We start from the raw sequence: 17,821 nt of genomic DNA, 5'->3' as shown, positions 1-17,821 counted from the left end.
CTAGGACGCTCCCTCAACCCATTGCGGGTCCCAACAAACTTAAGAAGTTTTCCTTTTCTTGTAAACAAGTCCACTCTTGTTTTTTAAATACAGAAATATACATTTTGCACATTTTCTATTCTACTGTGTTGCACATTTCTTTGAATATGAGTATGCCATTTTAATACTGGAACCATTTTTTTTGCCTTGTAAATTTGCCTTTAAAATACAAGGCAAATTTATAGTAAACTTTTACCTTTTACCTGAACAAAGGTAAAACTTTTACCTTTGTTAGTAGGTAACACTAGAATACAGGGATTTCTATTTTATTCTATGTAGCAAGTGTAGAACAGAAATAGATGGACACATATTTGGTTTAAGCAAATTTCTGAAGTTGATTATTACTTATTCAATAAATCAACTAAGTTGTACAAAAAATGTGTCGCATTGAAGGTGGTGAAGTTTGAAATTATTCGTTATAATGTCATGGATTTGCAACCAAAAACAGTCACACTGCAATCAGTAAACTTGATTGTGAAGACAAAATAATCATACATAGGCCCTAATTGTTGATGGTATCTCAGTTTTTCAACAAAGAAGTTTTGGATAGATCCTCTCCATCTCAGAAGAAAGCGTAGATGTACAATTTATGTTGTGTTTTGTTTTGTTAGAATCTGGACTTCTTTATGTCTCTTTCTGAGCTTTAGCTATTTATGTAACTCTACTTAAAACTGAATTTTCTCTTGTTTTGATGTTTGTCAGACTTTCTCCCACATGTGCAACACTTTTTTTTTTTTTTTACAAGTGTTGCACATGTTAATGTTTCATACATGTTTATTTTGCTGCTGTCGTTTATCTGATTGTCGCGACATTTTGTAACCAACTCAAACGGTGAAATAAAGTTGTAGAAAAAAGGGGAGGTGCTATTAGTGCCACTATGGCAACCGCGGTGACGTAAAAGTCCTCCCTCCCTGGACATTCATAGCCAATCCTTCAAATAAATAAAGTGCCATTTCCAATTTAGGCATTCCAGTATGAAACAACAGCTACGTTCTTTAATCGTTGGACATAATTAATCTTGATGTGAGTGAAGACGTCCACGTCTTATTGTCTGTCAAAGTAAATTTCTTCGTCAGCTTAACAGGGACTGGTTTTTTTAGCCGAGGACTACGTTCACGCGCTCCATTGGCGGAAGGATTCAGTTAACTTTGGTGACTGTGGAGAAAGGCGTTGTTCAGCATTTGTACCAGTTTAATTTTTATATTTTTTCTTTACAAAGTTTCTTTTTGTGGTTCTTGTTCAGCTTTTTTCCCTTCGGTCGGTGCCCTAATTTAGATGGCCAGCTTCCCAGATTGTGTAAATGAAAATGATCTAGGTAAGTAGTTTTTGGCTCTATTTAACTCAGGACAGTGTTGCGCAGAAGCGTTTATGAAAATGCGGAACTGTTTCAGCTTTAGTTTATTTGATCAATATATTCTGTAAAAGGCTTAATGAACATGTCGACATATGACAAAATGTTTAGTGAAGTTGTAGTTTCTTAAATAATGTTCGCATTGCTCATTGCTTGTGTTGTGCGGGGTAGACAGACACATTACAGCTGGTGTCAGTTTATATTGGAATGTAAGCTAAATATCCAGTGAGTTTTGGGGTTTTCAAACCTCTGCCGACCCCCGTAGGATTTCCAAATGTTCTGTTTACATCGTTCTGTAAAGGCGTGCCGAGTTTGTTTATCGAGCCACTGCCACAGTGATTCATGGCCTTGGCCTGTCCTCACAATGCTCGTCTAACATCACCGTTGTAAAATGTCCGGGTTTCAGTGTTTTACGCAATTTGCCCTGATGGAAATCACTCAGTCATGCTGTAATCTCGTTGCAAAACACTAAATAAATTTGAGATTAAATATGTATAGTTTGTGATGTTAGCCATTTCTATGTATTTGTCTATACCTCCTTAATGTGAACGAAACAAAACATTGAAACCATCGCAGAAAGGGACGTTCTGTTTCTTTTTTTAATCGATCTTAAATGAGGGTCGCGTTGGCCCCTCACTGCTCACACCCAGCGGCGGCCTCCATGTTGCATTTGGTGGTGAGCACGTAGCCGTGCAAACACTTGCGCTCATCCAGCAGGCTGACCCAGCACACAGAGATAACATACTCTGTTCTGATAGGGAATCCCTCACAATGTTAACATTTGTCCACCACTAAGAGTTGACCTTTACCCGAAATGGGTTCTGTGTATATTTAGCCAATCAAAGTGGGGTTTTTTGTTTGTTTATTTTTGTCTTTTTATAATGTCACGCCAGTAAATGTTGACATTAGGGAAGTACATTTTAGTGAGTCTATATACAGATATGTGAACTGTGCTGGTCATAGCTTGCTGGACCGTATGTATTGGTGTCTGTCAGCCTCTTATCAACAGTTTAGTTTATGTAATTGACTTCAGTTCACTGGAAATCTTCCCCTGGTTGTTGTGTATCTACAGATCATTCTATTTATGTCCTCAGTGTTCACTTGATTGGCAGGTATGAGGGGTGGGGCAGCCTGCTTTTTGTGTGTGTATGTGTCCCCTGCCCATTTTAGCCGTGTGCTACTTTCAGGCTGTTTGTTTATAGACTGGCATGTGTGTCACCATATTCAATAATGAAACCTGTTTTCTTTCTTCCAGACAAGGCTAAGTTCATTGGTGAACTCCTGGTCCCTGTTGCTCCCTTCGACCAGAAGTCTGGGCGTGAGGCCTGGACTGTAGCCTTTGCACCAAATGGTTCCTACTTTGCTTGGTCTCAGGGACATCGCATTGTCAGGCTCATCCCTTGGAATAAATGCTTGAAGAGCTTGTAAGTATTGTAGTTACTGCAAATATCTGGCAAGCTGTTGTTGTTTTCCCTGCTTTAACATGCCTGATAGAAATAGTTTAATTTTCTGCACAACGTTTTCTAAGATCCCGCTGATATTAGAAGTTCATGTAAAGAACCAATAAAAACAGTAGCTCTCAAGCACCTAAACTAAGCACACCAACCTTGATGTGAACTTGTTCAAAGCAGACACAGCACAGAAGTTTATGTTGGATCTAAATGGCTTTCTGCTCAGCAGGTAATAAGTGCTGCTGGGCTTCTTTACCAAACACCCCTGAGCTTCACTAGACTAATATATAATAGCTTGTTGTTGCTTTTTGAACAACAAGCTCACTTTTCAAGTATAAGAGATGTACTATGGTCAGTATGAATAGGTCAGTGTTGATCCAACAGCTCAACCTTGTTACTGGTGAGCTCACACTGTAGCAGCACTTCACAGTAAAGCTGCTCAGACTCATAAAATCAAAAAGCATTTGGTCTTAAAATGGTTGTCTTTATGCTTATACCATCTAACAATTTCTTGCTTTTTGAATTTGGTTTAGTTCTCTGAGTGCTGGTGAAGAAGGTACCAACCCAACAAGCCCGCGCCATTTGTCCCGTCAAAACAGTGATGGAGGTGTTACCATCCCACTGGCTGATGAACCCCGTGAACACACGATAGATTGTGGGGACATAGTGTGGGGCCTGGCCTTTGGCTCCTCCGTGCCAGAAAAACAGAGCCGCTGTGTCAACATCGAGTGGCACCGGTTCAAGTTTGGTCAGGACCAGTTGCTGCTGGCAACAGGTCTCAACAATGGCCGCATCAAGATTTGGGACGTTTACTCTGGTGAGTGCAGACTGGGGTTACTATGTGTTTCTGTCTTCAGCAAGTAATTATCAGAATAGACCATCATGGTGGAAACAAAATGTAAGATCTGACCTCCATGGTCAGATCGGTTTGCTTAACCAGGACCTAGTACCGGTATATGAAATTCACTTTTTGCATGTGTTTGTTCTTCCATTTGGGTCCCTGATGCTCCTAGAAACAGCCCAAGCACTTCAAAATACCACCCAGCCATTTTCTGGCAATAACTTAATGTTTTCTTGGTGTCTCACAAAAAACTTTTTCAAAAACCTCTCGATTATTGAGTCACAATTGGTGGGCACCACCCTGTAACTCAGCAATCCCAGCAGAGTTGGTTGAGCTGGTTTTACCACTGCAGGGGCTGAACAATGGTTAATAGAAAAGACCAGAGTTTTGTTGTTGACTCACCGTACAGAAACCACTGCTGTGTTTGAGCAGGAGGCTCCACTTCTGCTTCTGGGTTTACTCTGGGTCAGAGATGGATGGTGTTACCATTGGGTATTAGTTTGCAGCCATTTTCACATGAATCAGTGTACACATTGTGTTGGGTTCATGTTTGGATCTAAAGCAGGGGTGGGCAACTCCAGGCCTGGAGGGCTGGTCTCCTGCAACTTTTAGATGCATGTCTAGTTCAACACACCTGAGTCAAATAATGAGGTCATTAGCAGGACTCTGGAGAACTCGACTGTTCTGAGGAGGCGATTTAGCTGTTGGATTCAAGTGTGTTGGACCAGGGAGACATCTAAGAATTGCAGGACACTTTCCCTCGAGGACCAGGATTGCCCACCCCTGATCTAAAGTGACCAGGGTGTTTCCACAGCTGACAGACTTGGTTCGGTCTCTGGTTCTCTTGAATCCACATATATCGAATCGCACCAAAGTTCACTGTAATGGAACTGAGACGTAGGCTTGTAGGCCAGAGTTTGATTATGCATTCACACCTTCTCAAACCAACAGGACCTCCTAGACAAACAAACTAGAGTTCGATCAAAGCAGACTAAACAGGGCTGGTGTGAACGCATTCTAAAACTGCTCATTCTGAAAGGAGCTCAAGATAAACACACCTGACCAGTGAAATCTCTGAATTATTTAGTACAAAAATATGTAATGATGTAATGATTAGTAGCCCACAGACACATCCTAGATTGTTCAAGGAAGCATAATAGTACCCTTTTAACATTGTTTGCCCAAAACACCAGCAGCTATAATGACTTTATAAAATAAATAAATAATAATAAAAAAACCCATCTTCATCTAACAGAATTATTTTCCTCAAAATATTAGTGAACAAAAAGTTGGATTTTTTTTTAAGTAGCTTTAGAGGATGAGTATCTTTCTCTTCCTGTAGCCATCGCTGCTTGTTTCTTCTTCATGCAGATCTGATCCTGCTGTAGCTGACGCATATTTCTGTATGAAACGTCCTGCACCGGTCAGCTCTAACTCTCTGGCTTCTCGTGTTCTCCTGTTTGCAGGAAAGCTGTTGCTGAATCTGATGGACCACACTGACGTCGTGAGAGACTTGACCTTTGCTCCCGACGGCAGCCTCATGCTGGTGTCTGCATCCAGAGATAAGACCCTGCGTGTGTGGGACCTTAAAGACGATGGTGAGTGGTGCAGCTACCCGTTGGAGCACAGACTGCTGTGGCGTTTGTAAAACCAAACCCTGCCCTGCCAGATTTTCTGTGGACTAGTTCTGTGGAGTTTTTGAAAAGCTGACCTGCTGTCTGTAGCTAAACATGAACCATTTGAATCTGGGCTGGAAAGTTGAGGAAAGCAACAGACAGAACTGGACCAAATCCAAACGGTCTTCCAGTAAAGGATGTAGGATCACAAGGATAACATAATGATGACATCATCATTTGGCTGCCTGAAGTCTAAACTGTCTGTAAATGAGCTGAATTGACCGTTTCCTGTATGAGTGAGCTGGCTGCTCTGTGCCAAACTGAACCTTTTGCCGTCATGTCTGCCAGGTAACATGGTGAAGGTCCTGCGCGGACATCAGAACTGGGTGCACTGCAGCTCCTTCTCTCCCGACTCGTCCATCCTGTGCTCGGTCGGCGCAGGCAAAGCAGTACGTCTTCATCTTTCTTCCTCTGTGGAGGTTTTAGCATGAATCTTTGTGCAGCTGCTTGTGATTATCTTCAATCAGCATTGTAATTGGTAAAGTTTCCAGCTTTCTTCCCCTTCATTTACACCCAAGATAAATCTGCTCAGTGTCATTGGTTATCTAGCTTCTTGTAACCTGACAGAGCTTGTACTTATTTATGAAGCAACAGAGCAGACAAATTGCTAGGATCAGTTTTTTTTAAATGACAACATTGAGGAAATTGTAAAAAAAAAAAAAATCTTCTGATGTAAAAAAAATAAAAAAGAAAATTAAATATATTTGCTCATAAAGAGCCTACATTACATTAACAGTAATTTGTAATGACATGTTGAAGTAAGCTCTGTTTGTGGATGTGCAGTCAGCAGCGTAGCCACCATGACTGAACTTGTTTCCAGTGTTAGAGCAGATAAGGTTGGTAGCAGTTCTGTTAGGCTCTGTGTCCCTACAGTGTGTGTCTTGCTCTTCCTGTCACAGGTGGTGGCAGAGCTCAGTGTGTGATTGGTTTTGAAAGGAGCGCCGCGCTGACATTTGAGCAGCCGGTGTAAACCATGGACGCACAGTTCACAAAGGCTTGGCCAGGGCCACCTGGCACCTGACCCCAAGGTCAATCTGTACGTAGGTGCTGCTCTGTGTCTGTCTACCTCCTCTATTTATTTTTTGGACATTTCACTTTAAAAAATGTCAATTTCATTCAGCTGGTGGTAAAGTAGGCCTGTATTCCTGCTGCTCGACCCTTCCGCCCCTCATCTCTGATTAGCTCCATATTCCATCTGCTCACAATAGTTCCTCTTATTTCTATCTGTCAGTTGAAATGTTTGATTTGTAGCGCACGCTACAGTGTTCTGCTGCCGCTGGCAAAGTAATGGAGCGCATCCGAGTTCCCGCCCAGCTGCCACGCCTCTCAGGAAGCATTAGCCAACACCTTCCAGCACCTGTTACTGCAGCTGCTGTCCTGATTCGGCTAGTTTCAGTCTCATTGGCCTTCTGCACTTCCACTGCAGAAGGCCAAGACCAGTTCTGGCTTTACAGAAAACACTGCAGATCTGTTGCTGTTAGCAGCACCAGATGAACAACAAAAAAAACATTTTGAATATTTGCAGTTAAATGCAGTTTTCACTGATTCAGCAAAAAACAAGAAAAGAGGAACAAGAGAGAGAGGAACCGTCTCCAAAGTGTCTCATGTATTCAGTTTCAGGTCATTTTAATAGAAATCAATCAGCATTTGCAGCATTTTTTCAGCCTAGTTTACCAATAAGCTGCAACCATACAAAGACCTAACAGAGTTCAGGACCCAGCCACTGCTCGATTCTGTTGGACGTGTGTGGAAGTGAATGTAATGTGTACTTTGCCAGAGGTATCAGACCTTTGGCCATAAAATATGCTCTTCTCTTGCAGTATCTCTCTCTTCGTAGGCTCCTGTTGGAGGCGCGAGCCTTTTGTAAGCTCTGAGCTAAAACTCTGAAAGGAGAAACCAGTGGAGTCATTTTGTTCCCTTAAGTTACTGTTTGTTTTTCTTTTTTCCACTTGTGTTTTTTTTTCCAAAGTATTTTTAAAGTTTATTAACTAAAGTAATACCCTACTGTCATTTCTAGATTAACTAGAATGTTTAGTGTATATAGTGTAATTACTACTGAAAGTAAAGCTTGTGTAAAGTTCTCCTGTGTATTACAGTGGCACTGAGCAAACCTCGTTTATTCCTGCTGTAATTTGTGTTGCTTGATTTAATTGGTAGTTGTTGAGAAATGTACCGTGTCGCCTCCAGTGACTCTCCAGCTCATTTTCTAAGTTATAACAACTCCCCGCTTTAACGCGCAGGTGTTCATATGGAACATGGATAAGTTCACGTTGATCCGGAAGCTGGAGGGGCATCATAATGATGTGGTATCCTGTGAGTTTTCACCTGATGGCGCGCTGCTGGCCACGGCTTCTTATGACACCCGGGTCATTGTGTGGGATCACCACAAGGCCACCATCCTCCTGGAGCTGGGGTAGGAACACACACCGCCGTTCGCTGTGGTTTATATCTGAATGTTGCTACCTGTGCACATTTTCCCTGATGTGTCATTTCTTTCCCCCGTCTGTCTGTTTTGTTTACTACTTTTAGAAATTGTGGAGTACTCATTACTTTAGACCAACATTTAGAACAGGGAACTGCTTAGTTCATTACTTTTATAAACTGTGGAGTAGTTATTACTTTAGATCAACATTTAGTTTTCTACTTTTAATATTGGAACAAGACGTGAAGAAACTCCTGTTAGTTTACAAATCTAGAACAAACTTAAGATCTACTTAACAACCCAGAACAAGACTCAAACATGGAGAACCAACATTTAGCTTTATATTGTACAAATCTAGAACCCGACCCAGAACAACTGGAACCAACATTTAGTTTTATACCAGTTAGCATGTTGTCGTTATGAACCATTACACTCATAACCACAATCTCATTCATGCAAATCTCAACAGTTAAGTCCCACTGTCTTCCTCCACAGCCATCTCTTCCCGCCTCCATCACCCATTTTTGCTGGAGGGGCAAATGACCGCTGGGTTCGCTCTGTGAGTTTCTGCCCCGATGGCCGCCACATCGCCAGCATTACTGATGACAGGTAAGGACAGAATGAAAGAGAAGCATCACTGAGAGGAGACCAGAACACACAGACTGGATCAGTCACATGGCTGAGCTGTTGCCTCTAACCATGTTGAGGTCAAAACGAGGAGCACAAGGAGGAATGGTGGCGAGTGCAGAAGAGTCATTCACTTGATATGTAAAGAACTCCAGAGAGCAGTTGTAGGAATAAAAATGATGGCAAAAATGTTTGTTGATGCTTCTCAGGGTGTAGAATGTTCTGCATCTTTTCTAGCTACTTTTAGATGCCCAATATATTTATTATGCTTTTCACATTATATAAAAATAAAATCACAATTCCAACAAGGAAGAAGAAAAAAGAAACCCAACCAACATCCCTGTAAATACTGCAAGACCATGCAAAAACCAAAGTCAAGGCTTCTGGAACCACTGCTCAGCCAAAATGTCAAAGGTCTGCTATTCCTGGGCCTTTGTTGAGGGTTTATTGGAAAAAAAATCATAAAATATTTCCAGTTTTTATGAAATCTATTTTCAGAGTCTCTCATCACATACCTAAGTTTTTTTTATTTTCTAGCTATTTTTAGCTGAGTGTGTTGGACATATCCAGAACATCCTGCCTGATTGGTTGTTTCTAACGCTCAAAGTTTTTCTTCTCCATGTGGTTTGAGATATCTGATCTGCAGTGTTTTATCCAAAGTGCAGCTCTGACTGCAGGCTCTTTGTTCTCTGCCCAGGTTTGTTCGTTTCTGGAGTATCGAGGAAAGGGCTCCTCAGGCAATAGCCTCCTTATCGAATGGCCTCTGCTGTGCCTTTTCTGCAGAAGGAAGTGTCCTTGCTGCTGGGTGAGACCAGAACACTGACTCTCTGCTGTCAACTCTTCTGCCTTTTTTCTTTCTTTTCCGGGCTCAACTGTCTAATTTGTTTTCAGGACTCGTGATGGAAGCGTCCACTTCTGGGAGGCTCCCCGCAGCATCGCCAGTCTGCAGCACATGTGCAGGATGGCCCTCCGGAGGGTGCTGACCACCCAGCAGGTGGAGGCTTTAGCCATCCCTACTCCACTCCAGGACTATCTGACCTACAGAGTGATCTGAGGCCCCTCTACAGCTCAGCACACTGACTAACCAATGAATACCTTATTTAAAAAAAAAAAGGAAAAAAAAAGAAAACACAACACTTCTAGATCCTCCGTTCACTGAGGAAACCCAGTGATGCAGTTTAACAGAGATGCGTTCAGGTTTGCTGATAACTCTGAGCCAAGTCTGAGTCGATCCTTCATCATTCTATGTTGTACATATTTATTAGAAGCTGACCGTACTGGCGCGATGCTCCGCCTTCGAGTCGGGATGCTTCTGCTCGCCCTCTCTCTTCAGTGTCCGTCTGCTGCTCGGAAACGTGGAGGTCCGGTTCCACCAGCTGCAGCGACTCCTGCTCTGCTCTAACTTGAAATGGCTGCTGCACTTAAAGAAGAGGCCTTGCAGTGGTGCTTGCTTTGAATGTCTGTCATCTCTAATTTTTTGTCTGCGGCGTGGAGCTATCGGCTCCTGTCCACACCACCACACAGACCCTGGAAAACAAACGCCACACTTCTCATCTACATGCACACTGGAAAGTTTCTTAAGAACTTTAAAAAAAAAAAAGTTTGGGTGTTTTTTTCCTCTGGCAGTATTTCCATCGCAGCATCTGGATTCTAAACACTACAGCTTTGGTGATCCTATCATCACTTTGTTTCTGCTCTTCAAGCCATGTTGGTTCTAATCCCAGAACGAGCCACTTCACAGGTCAGAACGTTCTGACTCAATCAGCTTCAACGCAACAAACATCTGCTGGTTTGAACCGACTGCTGCTTCAGAGTATCGGCTGTTTGAACCTAGAATTGGTTACTGATGACGGGTGCAGATGCTGATTCTTTCTAAAATCATCAGTATTCATTTTAATAGAAGTTTTGTACATCAACATATCAGTTGTTTCCTCTCCGGGTGGAGCCATGCTGCCACTCTGCAGATTACATTTCCACTTGATCTGATAATCCAGTTTGTTTCCAGTAAACTAGAAATGTCCACTCTGAGTCCAGAGGTTTCTTTCAAGTTTTTCCTAAATCATGCTTCTGGTTTGGGTTTTGTACATTTGTAAATTCTTTTACTTTGGTCGTTTTGTTGTTATGTGAAAACGTCGGCCACATGTCTTACTGTTCAACCTTTACTGTATGCATCAGGTGGTCCATGGCAGTCCTGCTACAATCACGTCTGTACTACTAAAGCAATACCTGCCGCCCAAAACAGGATCCAGATCCACCACGAAAACTGCTGACAAATCAAGCAAAAATTCTTAAGAGGTGGGAGAAATTGGCACCTCTGGGGGAAAAAAAAAAAAAAAAAAAGCTTCTTGCTCATAAGATGTGAAAAAGGAAAAGTGAAGTGAAAGTTTCCTCAGAGTATTCCTGGTGTTTTAGTAGTATTTAGTGATGATCAGACTCATCCTGATTTTGCAAATGCCAAAGGTTTTCTTTTTGCCTTATTTTTTTTTTTTTTCCAAAATGGTTCGGCCGTTCTAATAGTTTGCAGTAATATGGCCTATTGAAAGCAGACATGTTTTATATATTTGTTAATGGGTAAACTCAGTTCTGCCTCCCAGAGATGCATTCTGATGTTTCCAAATATCTGTGAATGTATGGAGTTCCTACAACCTTCTTGTTTAAATAAAGACCTTTTATAAAAAATGGTTGAAATGACTCGTCTAAAACATTTTTACAAACATTTCTAATCATTCCTGCATAACCAAACACTGGAATTCCTTTGAGTTTAGGTTCTGGTTTTGTTCTTCTAATCAAGACTGGAAAGTCTTTAGTGATAATGGTGAGTTCAATGTGACAATATGTGTAGGAAAACTGACTCTGCATGAACACGAACAGTAACCTTCAGGAAACTGGAAAATTACAACTGGGAAGTCCAAACAGATTTTTTTTTTTCATTATTGACCAAAAGTTATTGTAATCCTTTTCTGTACTATCAGGTACAAAGTTCTGAGAATAATCAATGACTATTACATAACTAAACTGCACTTCGAACAGAAACCTCTCTGCTCTCTACACAATCAGTTTAAATCAGTTCTGACCTGAATGTTTCTCCTCAAAATTCAGACATTTTCTCTCCTGTTTTTGTCTGACATTAGTAACCAAGATTTGAAAGTGGCTTATATTTTTGTTATTATGATTACATTTTTTAACTATATTAATGTTATTTTACAAAAATTCTAATGTCAGTCATCACAGGTGTAGATATGGATGGTGGTAGACTGGGATGGTCCATCACGCAGCCCAACATGTTGCCCGTTGCTGCAATAGGCTCCTGCTAAAACATCACAAGATCCAGTAATGACCGACGCTGACCGTTAATGTGGTGCTGTCACACTGGCCTCTTCTGTTTGTGTGTTTTTGTTTTTGTTAATCAGACCTGGAAAAGGCATTGCAGTTATTGGTTTATTTAAACGTATGCCAGTTACAGGCAGTTTTCACGCTGTCTGTCCTCAGAAAGAAGGAAATAAATGAACCAATATAAGCATTCAACTTACAAAGGCATGTACAAAACGACTCCTGACAACCGTAGTCATGTTGTAACAGAACTAAATGTATTTATATTTACAGATTTGTTCTCTGAATGTAACACTGTTCACAGTTAATTAATCATCTTAAAATGACATTCATCTTGAATTAAAAAACATTGCAAAAAGTACTTAGCATAGCGTAAACGGCAGAGGAGAGATCATTAAGAAATAGTTGATATTCCAGGTTCGACACATTCGCATAAAAGTCCAACAAAACACCGAAAGACCAAAGGCAGCTCAGAACTGCAATGTTATATCTACAAAATCTCCATTTGAACAGTCAGCTATGTACACTGTACAAACATCTTTCCAAAAACATAAAACACAAGCATTTTTTTTTCAACCTGATGGATCCTCTGTGTCCTCAGCCATTATGGAGCCACATGAAGGACTCTCAGTCTTTGCTGCATTTCAGGTTCTAGGGATTCTAGAAGAGCTTTAGTGGATATCACACAAACCTGTCCAAACCTTATGCCATGTTTGGCTCAGTTACTCCCCTCGAAATGTTCTATATACTGATGGACTACAAACGGAAAAGTTATTAGGACTTTGTCCTTGCTACATTTCACAAGGGATACAAAAACTCCTGTTATGTGCAATGGGGAAACATGATGTTGGCAGTGGAATGTTGGAGTGCATTGCAGTTTCAGGGCCAAAGTGACTTGACTTGAGGTATGAGTTTTGTTCTCCGATAAAGAAACTATAAGAGCAAATACATTCCATAAGAAAACTATTGGACATAACATAGTGGTCACTGGGAAGTGAGGTTCAACAAATGTTTGGTATCCATCCTGAATTAGGTTTTATTCCAACCCATATCTTTACCCCATCATTACTCTTACTGTACACAAAAATATGTTGATTCTTACATCTTTGTCCATTATGCTTTTTCTTGAAAATGTTTTTTAGTGCATCTGTACATTGAAGCCTCTCTAAATGTTCTTATTCCTCTTCCGTTATCATGTACAAGTAAATTCCCAGACGATTGTAAAACTTCTCAACAGAAGTGACCTGATCCAACATCAACTTTTATGTCTGATTCTGGCAGCTCAGTTAACCACTCACTGTGTAAGCTCACGCCCTGAATCAGGAGTTTTCCTCAGTAGTTTCTGATGCATCATGCGTTGGTTTGTCAGATTTCTGCAACGTGAAGCAGAGGATCAGTCAGGGTGATGCAGGAGGAGCAGTCTGATCAAACTCAAGACATGAACACGTGTACACATTCAGAAATGTTTGGGATGTAAAGAGACACCAGCTGAGGAGAAGAGGTGTCTGCCGACCATCTTCGCCGCTCTGCAGAGGACCAACAAGCTCAATGCTTTTAGTAAAAAAATGTCTTCATGTAGTATTTTGGTAGATCAACCAGTCAGAAAACATGTCGAATTTGCAGCGTCCTGAAGATCTCAGAGCAAATTGGGTTATATTTACCACGGAGCCTGTTGTTTAGAAGTGCTAACCATGTTAAATACGCACAAAGATGTTCTAGTTTAATAGGATGCCCACTCTGAAGTCACTTTGTTTTCTGTCTAATAAAAACTTTAATCTTTCTTCTTTTCTGTGGAACAGCTGCCAGCAGACCATTTTTTTCTTCACACTAACAATTTGCCTGCACTGTTGATATATTAAAAAAAGTCAGTGCCGTCATGAGACTTGTTTAAGTCTCATGACAACAAGCCGTTTTCTTCCTGAAATCACACTTCGCTGCTGTGCTTTCCAACAAGCTGCAGAGGAAACAAACCTTAATCAGGTCAGTAGTTTTAGTGGCATGTTCAAGATCGCCTCATCACAAACAAAACAAAAAAGTCACTTCTCAAGAAAGAGCTAAAAACAAAAATACAGGCATAGACAGATGTTTCAGAATCAGAACACAAACATCTCTGTTCCCCAACACAGACGTCCATTTCTGAGTCCGACTGGACAGAAGGACAGTAATTGTGCCATGTGTTTTTAAAGTCCTTCCTGTTCTGCGTTGACTTCCTGCATGACTTCCTGCAAGACCTTTTATCTCAGTAGCACTGCACTGTTCTTTTGGGGCTTCTCTACAAACTGTTAGTCACATAATCACACTTCAGTCTGCTGTTGTGAGTCAGTGATAATGGTCACCCCTCGGCGAACCTCGCTCAGGCCGTCACAGTTGCTGCCATGTTCGGAGTCCAGCACACAGGTTGTCGACAAATGACACGTTAATTCTGTACCAACTGATGGGTGCATATTTAACGAGGCAGCTACGTCCCCGTTTACTGGAGATGCCTGATCCACTGGTGTAGTGGTGTCCCTGTGGTGTACATTCCCAGTGGGTAGCTGGTGAGAGGGCAGATACTGGCTGGGGTGGAAGTGAGGCCTGCAGTCCGGATGTCTTATGCTGCTTGTGTTCTGGACAGTCTCTTTGGAAACGGGCACATTGGACAGCAGTGGTGTGCAGGGTTCAGGGCAGTCCTCGCCGCCCGGCAGCGGAGGTGGGAGCTGCTCATGGCTCAGGAACTCTTCCTCGTGTGGAAGTGGATAGTCACTATCAACATCATAACCTCCCAGGTAGTAATCAGACTCCAGCTCATGAGTTGGGCCACCCAGAGACGAGTCCAAGCCAACCGTGTCGCTGTCAGACGGTGACCTGAAGGTCTGCATTTCCTCAGTGTCGGGCAGCCTCGTGCTGGGCATCCAGTCAGACGTGTCCCAGTGGTAAGCTGGTCAGGAAGAGGAGATGTGATTAGCAGCTATAGCCACAGATTCAGCAAACTCATCTTTACACAGAGCAGATATTCGGTAGCATGCTCATAGAAAACATCAGGACTGCTGCAGCAAATCACATAAAACATGCTGATGGCCTATGTGACAGGAACAGCCTCCGAAGAAAAGATGTCGGGTCTTCATCTGGTAAATGACAAACGGAACAAATGTTTCCACTGCTCGGCATGCAGAACGACAACCACAGAAGCCATGCTTTGTCCAAACAGCTCCGGGAAAAGAAATGGATAAATGAATCAAAGAATGCAAAAGCTAGTTGGGTTTTGTTAGAATCATTTTTTCTGCCACAAACCAGACATACAAGTTTACAACAAAAAAACCTTTAAATTTAAGCTTTGAATTAACAATAAACTCATGACTCGGTATGTTACAGATTTATTCTACCATTTACAACATAGAGTTGAGAGACTGATAAACTGTAGTCCTTCTCCCATCTGAAAACACACTTACTGATATTCTTCGATTGTATACCAAAGTGACTGAGTGGTTCCATATTACCAAATACTGAGAGAAAGAGACAGAAAGGTACATTTTTAGGCCTGCAAATGTGAAACAACAATATCCGTTCATGTTGTTATCTCGGAACTACAGAACTGGTCAGAACAGAGAGATCACGTGACTTCTCAGTTAAAATGAACATTTTACCACAAATCAGCTTTCTTTTCTCTTTGCTACCTTCCCCTCCCAGTCTAAATTACTTTAAGGACTCACACTCTATGCTGTCCACATTTATGTGGAGTGGGAGACGACCTCGGACTCATCTGAAAGCACAACAGTGACCAAAACTGCGTGGTGGTTTGACGGTACCAAACTTCTTATGTGGCGATCACCCATCCTTTTCAACCCTCCTGGTCATGACTGGGTACAAACTCATTTGGTGACACATATATCATCCTCAATGCTTTTGTTCACTTCAGGATTAAAGCCACGGTTCTCCCTCACATCATCATTATCTTACTTTGTGTACTTTCAGCTAAGATCAGCCTTTAAAAAAAAACACATGAAGGCTAATGAAGGCTTTTGTCTAAACCTAGGCGAGACACGAGCCAGATGTTTTTGTCTCTGTAAAAGTTAAACATGTTGGGTTCAGATGTTCCGGAAAAGAGTTGTATTTTTCTTCACCAAAGTCTTTTCTGTGTATTAGTTTAAACTTGATCAGTTGTCTATTATTGTTGAAAATAACTCTTGTGTAGACCCCCATTCAGTGTTTTTGGTTTTCTTTACATTTTTGATTTAAGCACATGTAACCAGACTGATTAAATACAATTGTCATTAATTAAAGCTTATTAATGCCAATTCATTCCTTCTTTAGGTTATTATGTGTAGCTCAAATAAATGAAACTGTGACTACTTAAATCATCAGTGTAAAAAGAAAAACCACTGCAGGTCTACAGTAAAACGACACTGAGGCTTACTGAGGCTTGAATGAGCGACCTTTGATGGTGTTAGCTGTTGAATTGAGCTTTTAAGTTGTTTTCCAGCTTCAGTAATTGATAATAGTCCAAGTTCTTTGCAAATAAAAGCAAATCTGTTTTAAAAACACCCAAATCCTTTCTGTGCATTATTATAATAGAGAATTTTTTGTGTGAATTTTCTAATACTTTATCATAGAGAGATGGTAAAAATGTCTGCTAAGAGACTTTCTGCTGCAAATCTGTTAGTCTTTGTCTTTACTGGACATAACATTTCACATAATCCAAAATCATAGAAATAAACGCTGTAAATGCAGAACATCGTGTGCAAGGAATCCATATGGAGGCCAACTTTTAATATTATTCAAAAAAATTAGCTTTCTGATTTACTCATTAGAGATGTGGACATTTACAGTTATTTAAATCAAGTTCTGAATAACTTATATATATATATATATATGTACAGTATATATATATATCAAATCTGAATGTGTTTTATTTTGCCAGTAAGTTTAATGTCCTTGACTTCTGCTTCGATACACCAGTTAGTACTGCACTTTGTTTTTACCTTTTATCTGTATTTTGTCTGTTACAAGTAAGTTTTACACAAACAGAGGAGATTGTTTTAAGTTAATAATTCCTTAGCATTGATTTTAAAAAGTATTAGTTTGACTGGCAGATTATTTCACTTATGGGAAAAATATCTTGTTAAAAGTATAATCTGTTGGGTGTGCCATGGTGGCGTAGCGGTTAGCGCGACCCGTATTTGGAGGCCTTGAGTCCTTGACGCGGCAGTCGCGGGTTCGATTCCTGGACCCGACGATATTTGCCGCATGTCTTCCTCCTTCCCCGTTTCCTGTCAGCCTACTATCATGTAAGGGACACTAGAGCCCACAAAAAGACCCCCTGGAGGGGTAAAAAAAAAAGTATAATCTGTCAGTGGAACTAATACTTTTTAAAAATTAATATTAAGGAATTATTTACTTTAAAAAGCTCCTATCTTGCTGAAAAATTACTTGTAAGTTAGTTTTGTCTTACTTCATGTACTAAAAAACTGGACCAAAGCTACTTGGTCAGAGTTTGTGTTTTCGTAGTGGATTTATTACGTTTTAACAAATCGAGACATAAAGAAGCAATTGGCTGAGTTTTATTTTATAATATCAGAATGCCACGCTTTTCAAATATTTATAATGAAAAATTATTTTAAAAAATCTTTCTGCTTAAACTTTACAATTATGCTCATTAAAATTCAAACAAAATACGCTGACGTTTGAGTTTACAAGGCAACAAAAAGAAAAACGTTTAAAATCAGTGTAAAAGCTGTGGTGCGTCTCTCTGCTCCTCTGTGAGGGCAGCCAGTAAATGCAGGGAGTCTCTTTAGTGATGCCAAACATGTCGTCCAGCAGCTTTGCAGAAGAATCCTCCACTATTTTGAGAGGAAAAAAACCAGAAAAAAAAGACAGAAGTTCAACAAGAATTGATCATGGATCAAACCGTATGCAGGTGAAAGGTTCTAACATGAGCCGTTGTTCTGACCGCCTGTAGCTGAGTCGGTGTAAGTCGGTAGCTGTCGGCGCTGCGCGTCTAAAACTTTTACCGTGATGTTTACAAACCGAAAACTATAACAGGCTGTGTTAATGTTAAATATGATCATTTCTTATCACTCATTTCTTTATGTGAGTGATACTGAAGTG

The 17,821-nt window shown here is 40.8% G+C and overlaps 2 protein-coding genes across 7 annotated transcripts in view; one reads left to right on the top strand and one right to left on the bottom strand.

The window, feature by feature from the left end:
• The first annotated feature begins 963 nt into the window (after positions 1–963).
• Positions 964–11,088, top strand: wsb1 (WD repeat and SOCS box containing 1). The gene is made up of 9 exons (XM_032545293.1): positions 964–1,354; positions 2,646–2,814; positions 3,375–3,658; positions 5,149–5,280; positions 5,647–5,747; positions 7,599–7,771; positions 8,276–8,389; positions 9,105–9,212; positions 9,299–11,088. The coding sequence occupies exons 1-9, from the start codon at positions 1,315–1,317 to the stop codon at positions 9,459–9,461; spliced, it is 1,284 nt and encodes a 427-aa protein (XP_032401184.1). The 5' UTR covers positions 964–1,314; the 3' UTR covers positions 9,462–11,088.
• A 743-nt stretch (positions 11,089–11,831) lies between these two features.
• Positions 11,832–17,821, bottom strand: part of fat3a (FAT atypical cadherin 3a) — a 69,676-nt gene continuing 63,686 nt past the window's right edge. For 4 of the 6 annotated variants that reach the window (XM_032545290.1, XM_032545291.1, XM_032545288.1 and 1 more), the window contains one exon: positions 11,832–14,654. In XM_032545290.1, the coding sequence (XP_032401181.1) occupies positions 14,032–14,654 (623 nt within the window). In that variant the 3' untranslated portion in view covers positions 11,832–14,031. Of the gene's footprint in view, positions 14,655–15,165; positions 15,220–17,821 lie in introns of all 6 variants that reach the window. The other 2 variants (XM_032545287.1, XM_032545289.1) reach the window with 1 other exon arrangement.

This window comes from Xiphophorus hellerii, chromosome 18 (assembly GCF_003331165.1).
Source record: "Xiphophorus hellerii strain 12219 chromosome 18, Xiphophorus_hellerii-4.1, whole genome shotgun sequence".
In the NCBI taxonomy this organism is placed as follows: Eukaryota; Metazoa; Chordata; class Actinopteri; order Cyprinodontiformes; family Poeciliidae; genus Xiphophorus; species Xiphophorus hellerii.
The sequence above is the reverse complement of the archived record's forward strand: the minus strand, read 5'-3'. Positions and strand labels throughout refer to the sequence as shown.

Bases quoted from the DNA above. Each gene is read 5' to 3' on its own strand.
- wsb1 (XM_032545293.1), top strand. From the start codon at position 1,315: ATGGCCAGCTTCCCAGATTGTGTAAATGAAAATGATCTAG. The intron at 2,815-3,374 runs GTAAGTATTGTA...AATTTGGTTTAG, and splicing joins AATAAATGCTTGAAGAGCTT to TTCTCTGAGTGCTGGTGAAG. The intron at 7,772-8,275 runs GTAGGAACACAC...CTTCCTCCACAG, and splicing joins ACCATCCTCCTGGAGCTGGG to CCATCTCTTCCCGCCTCCAT.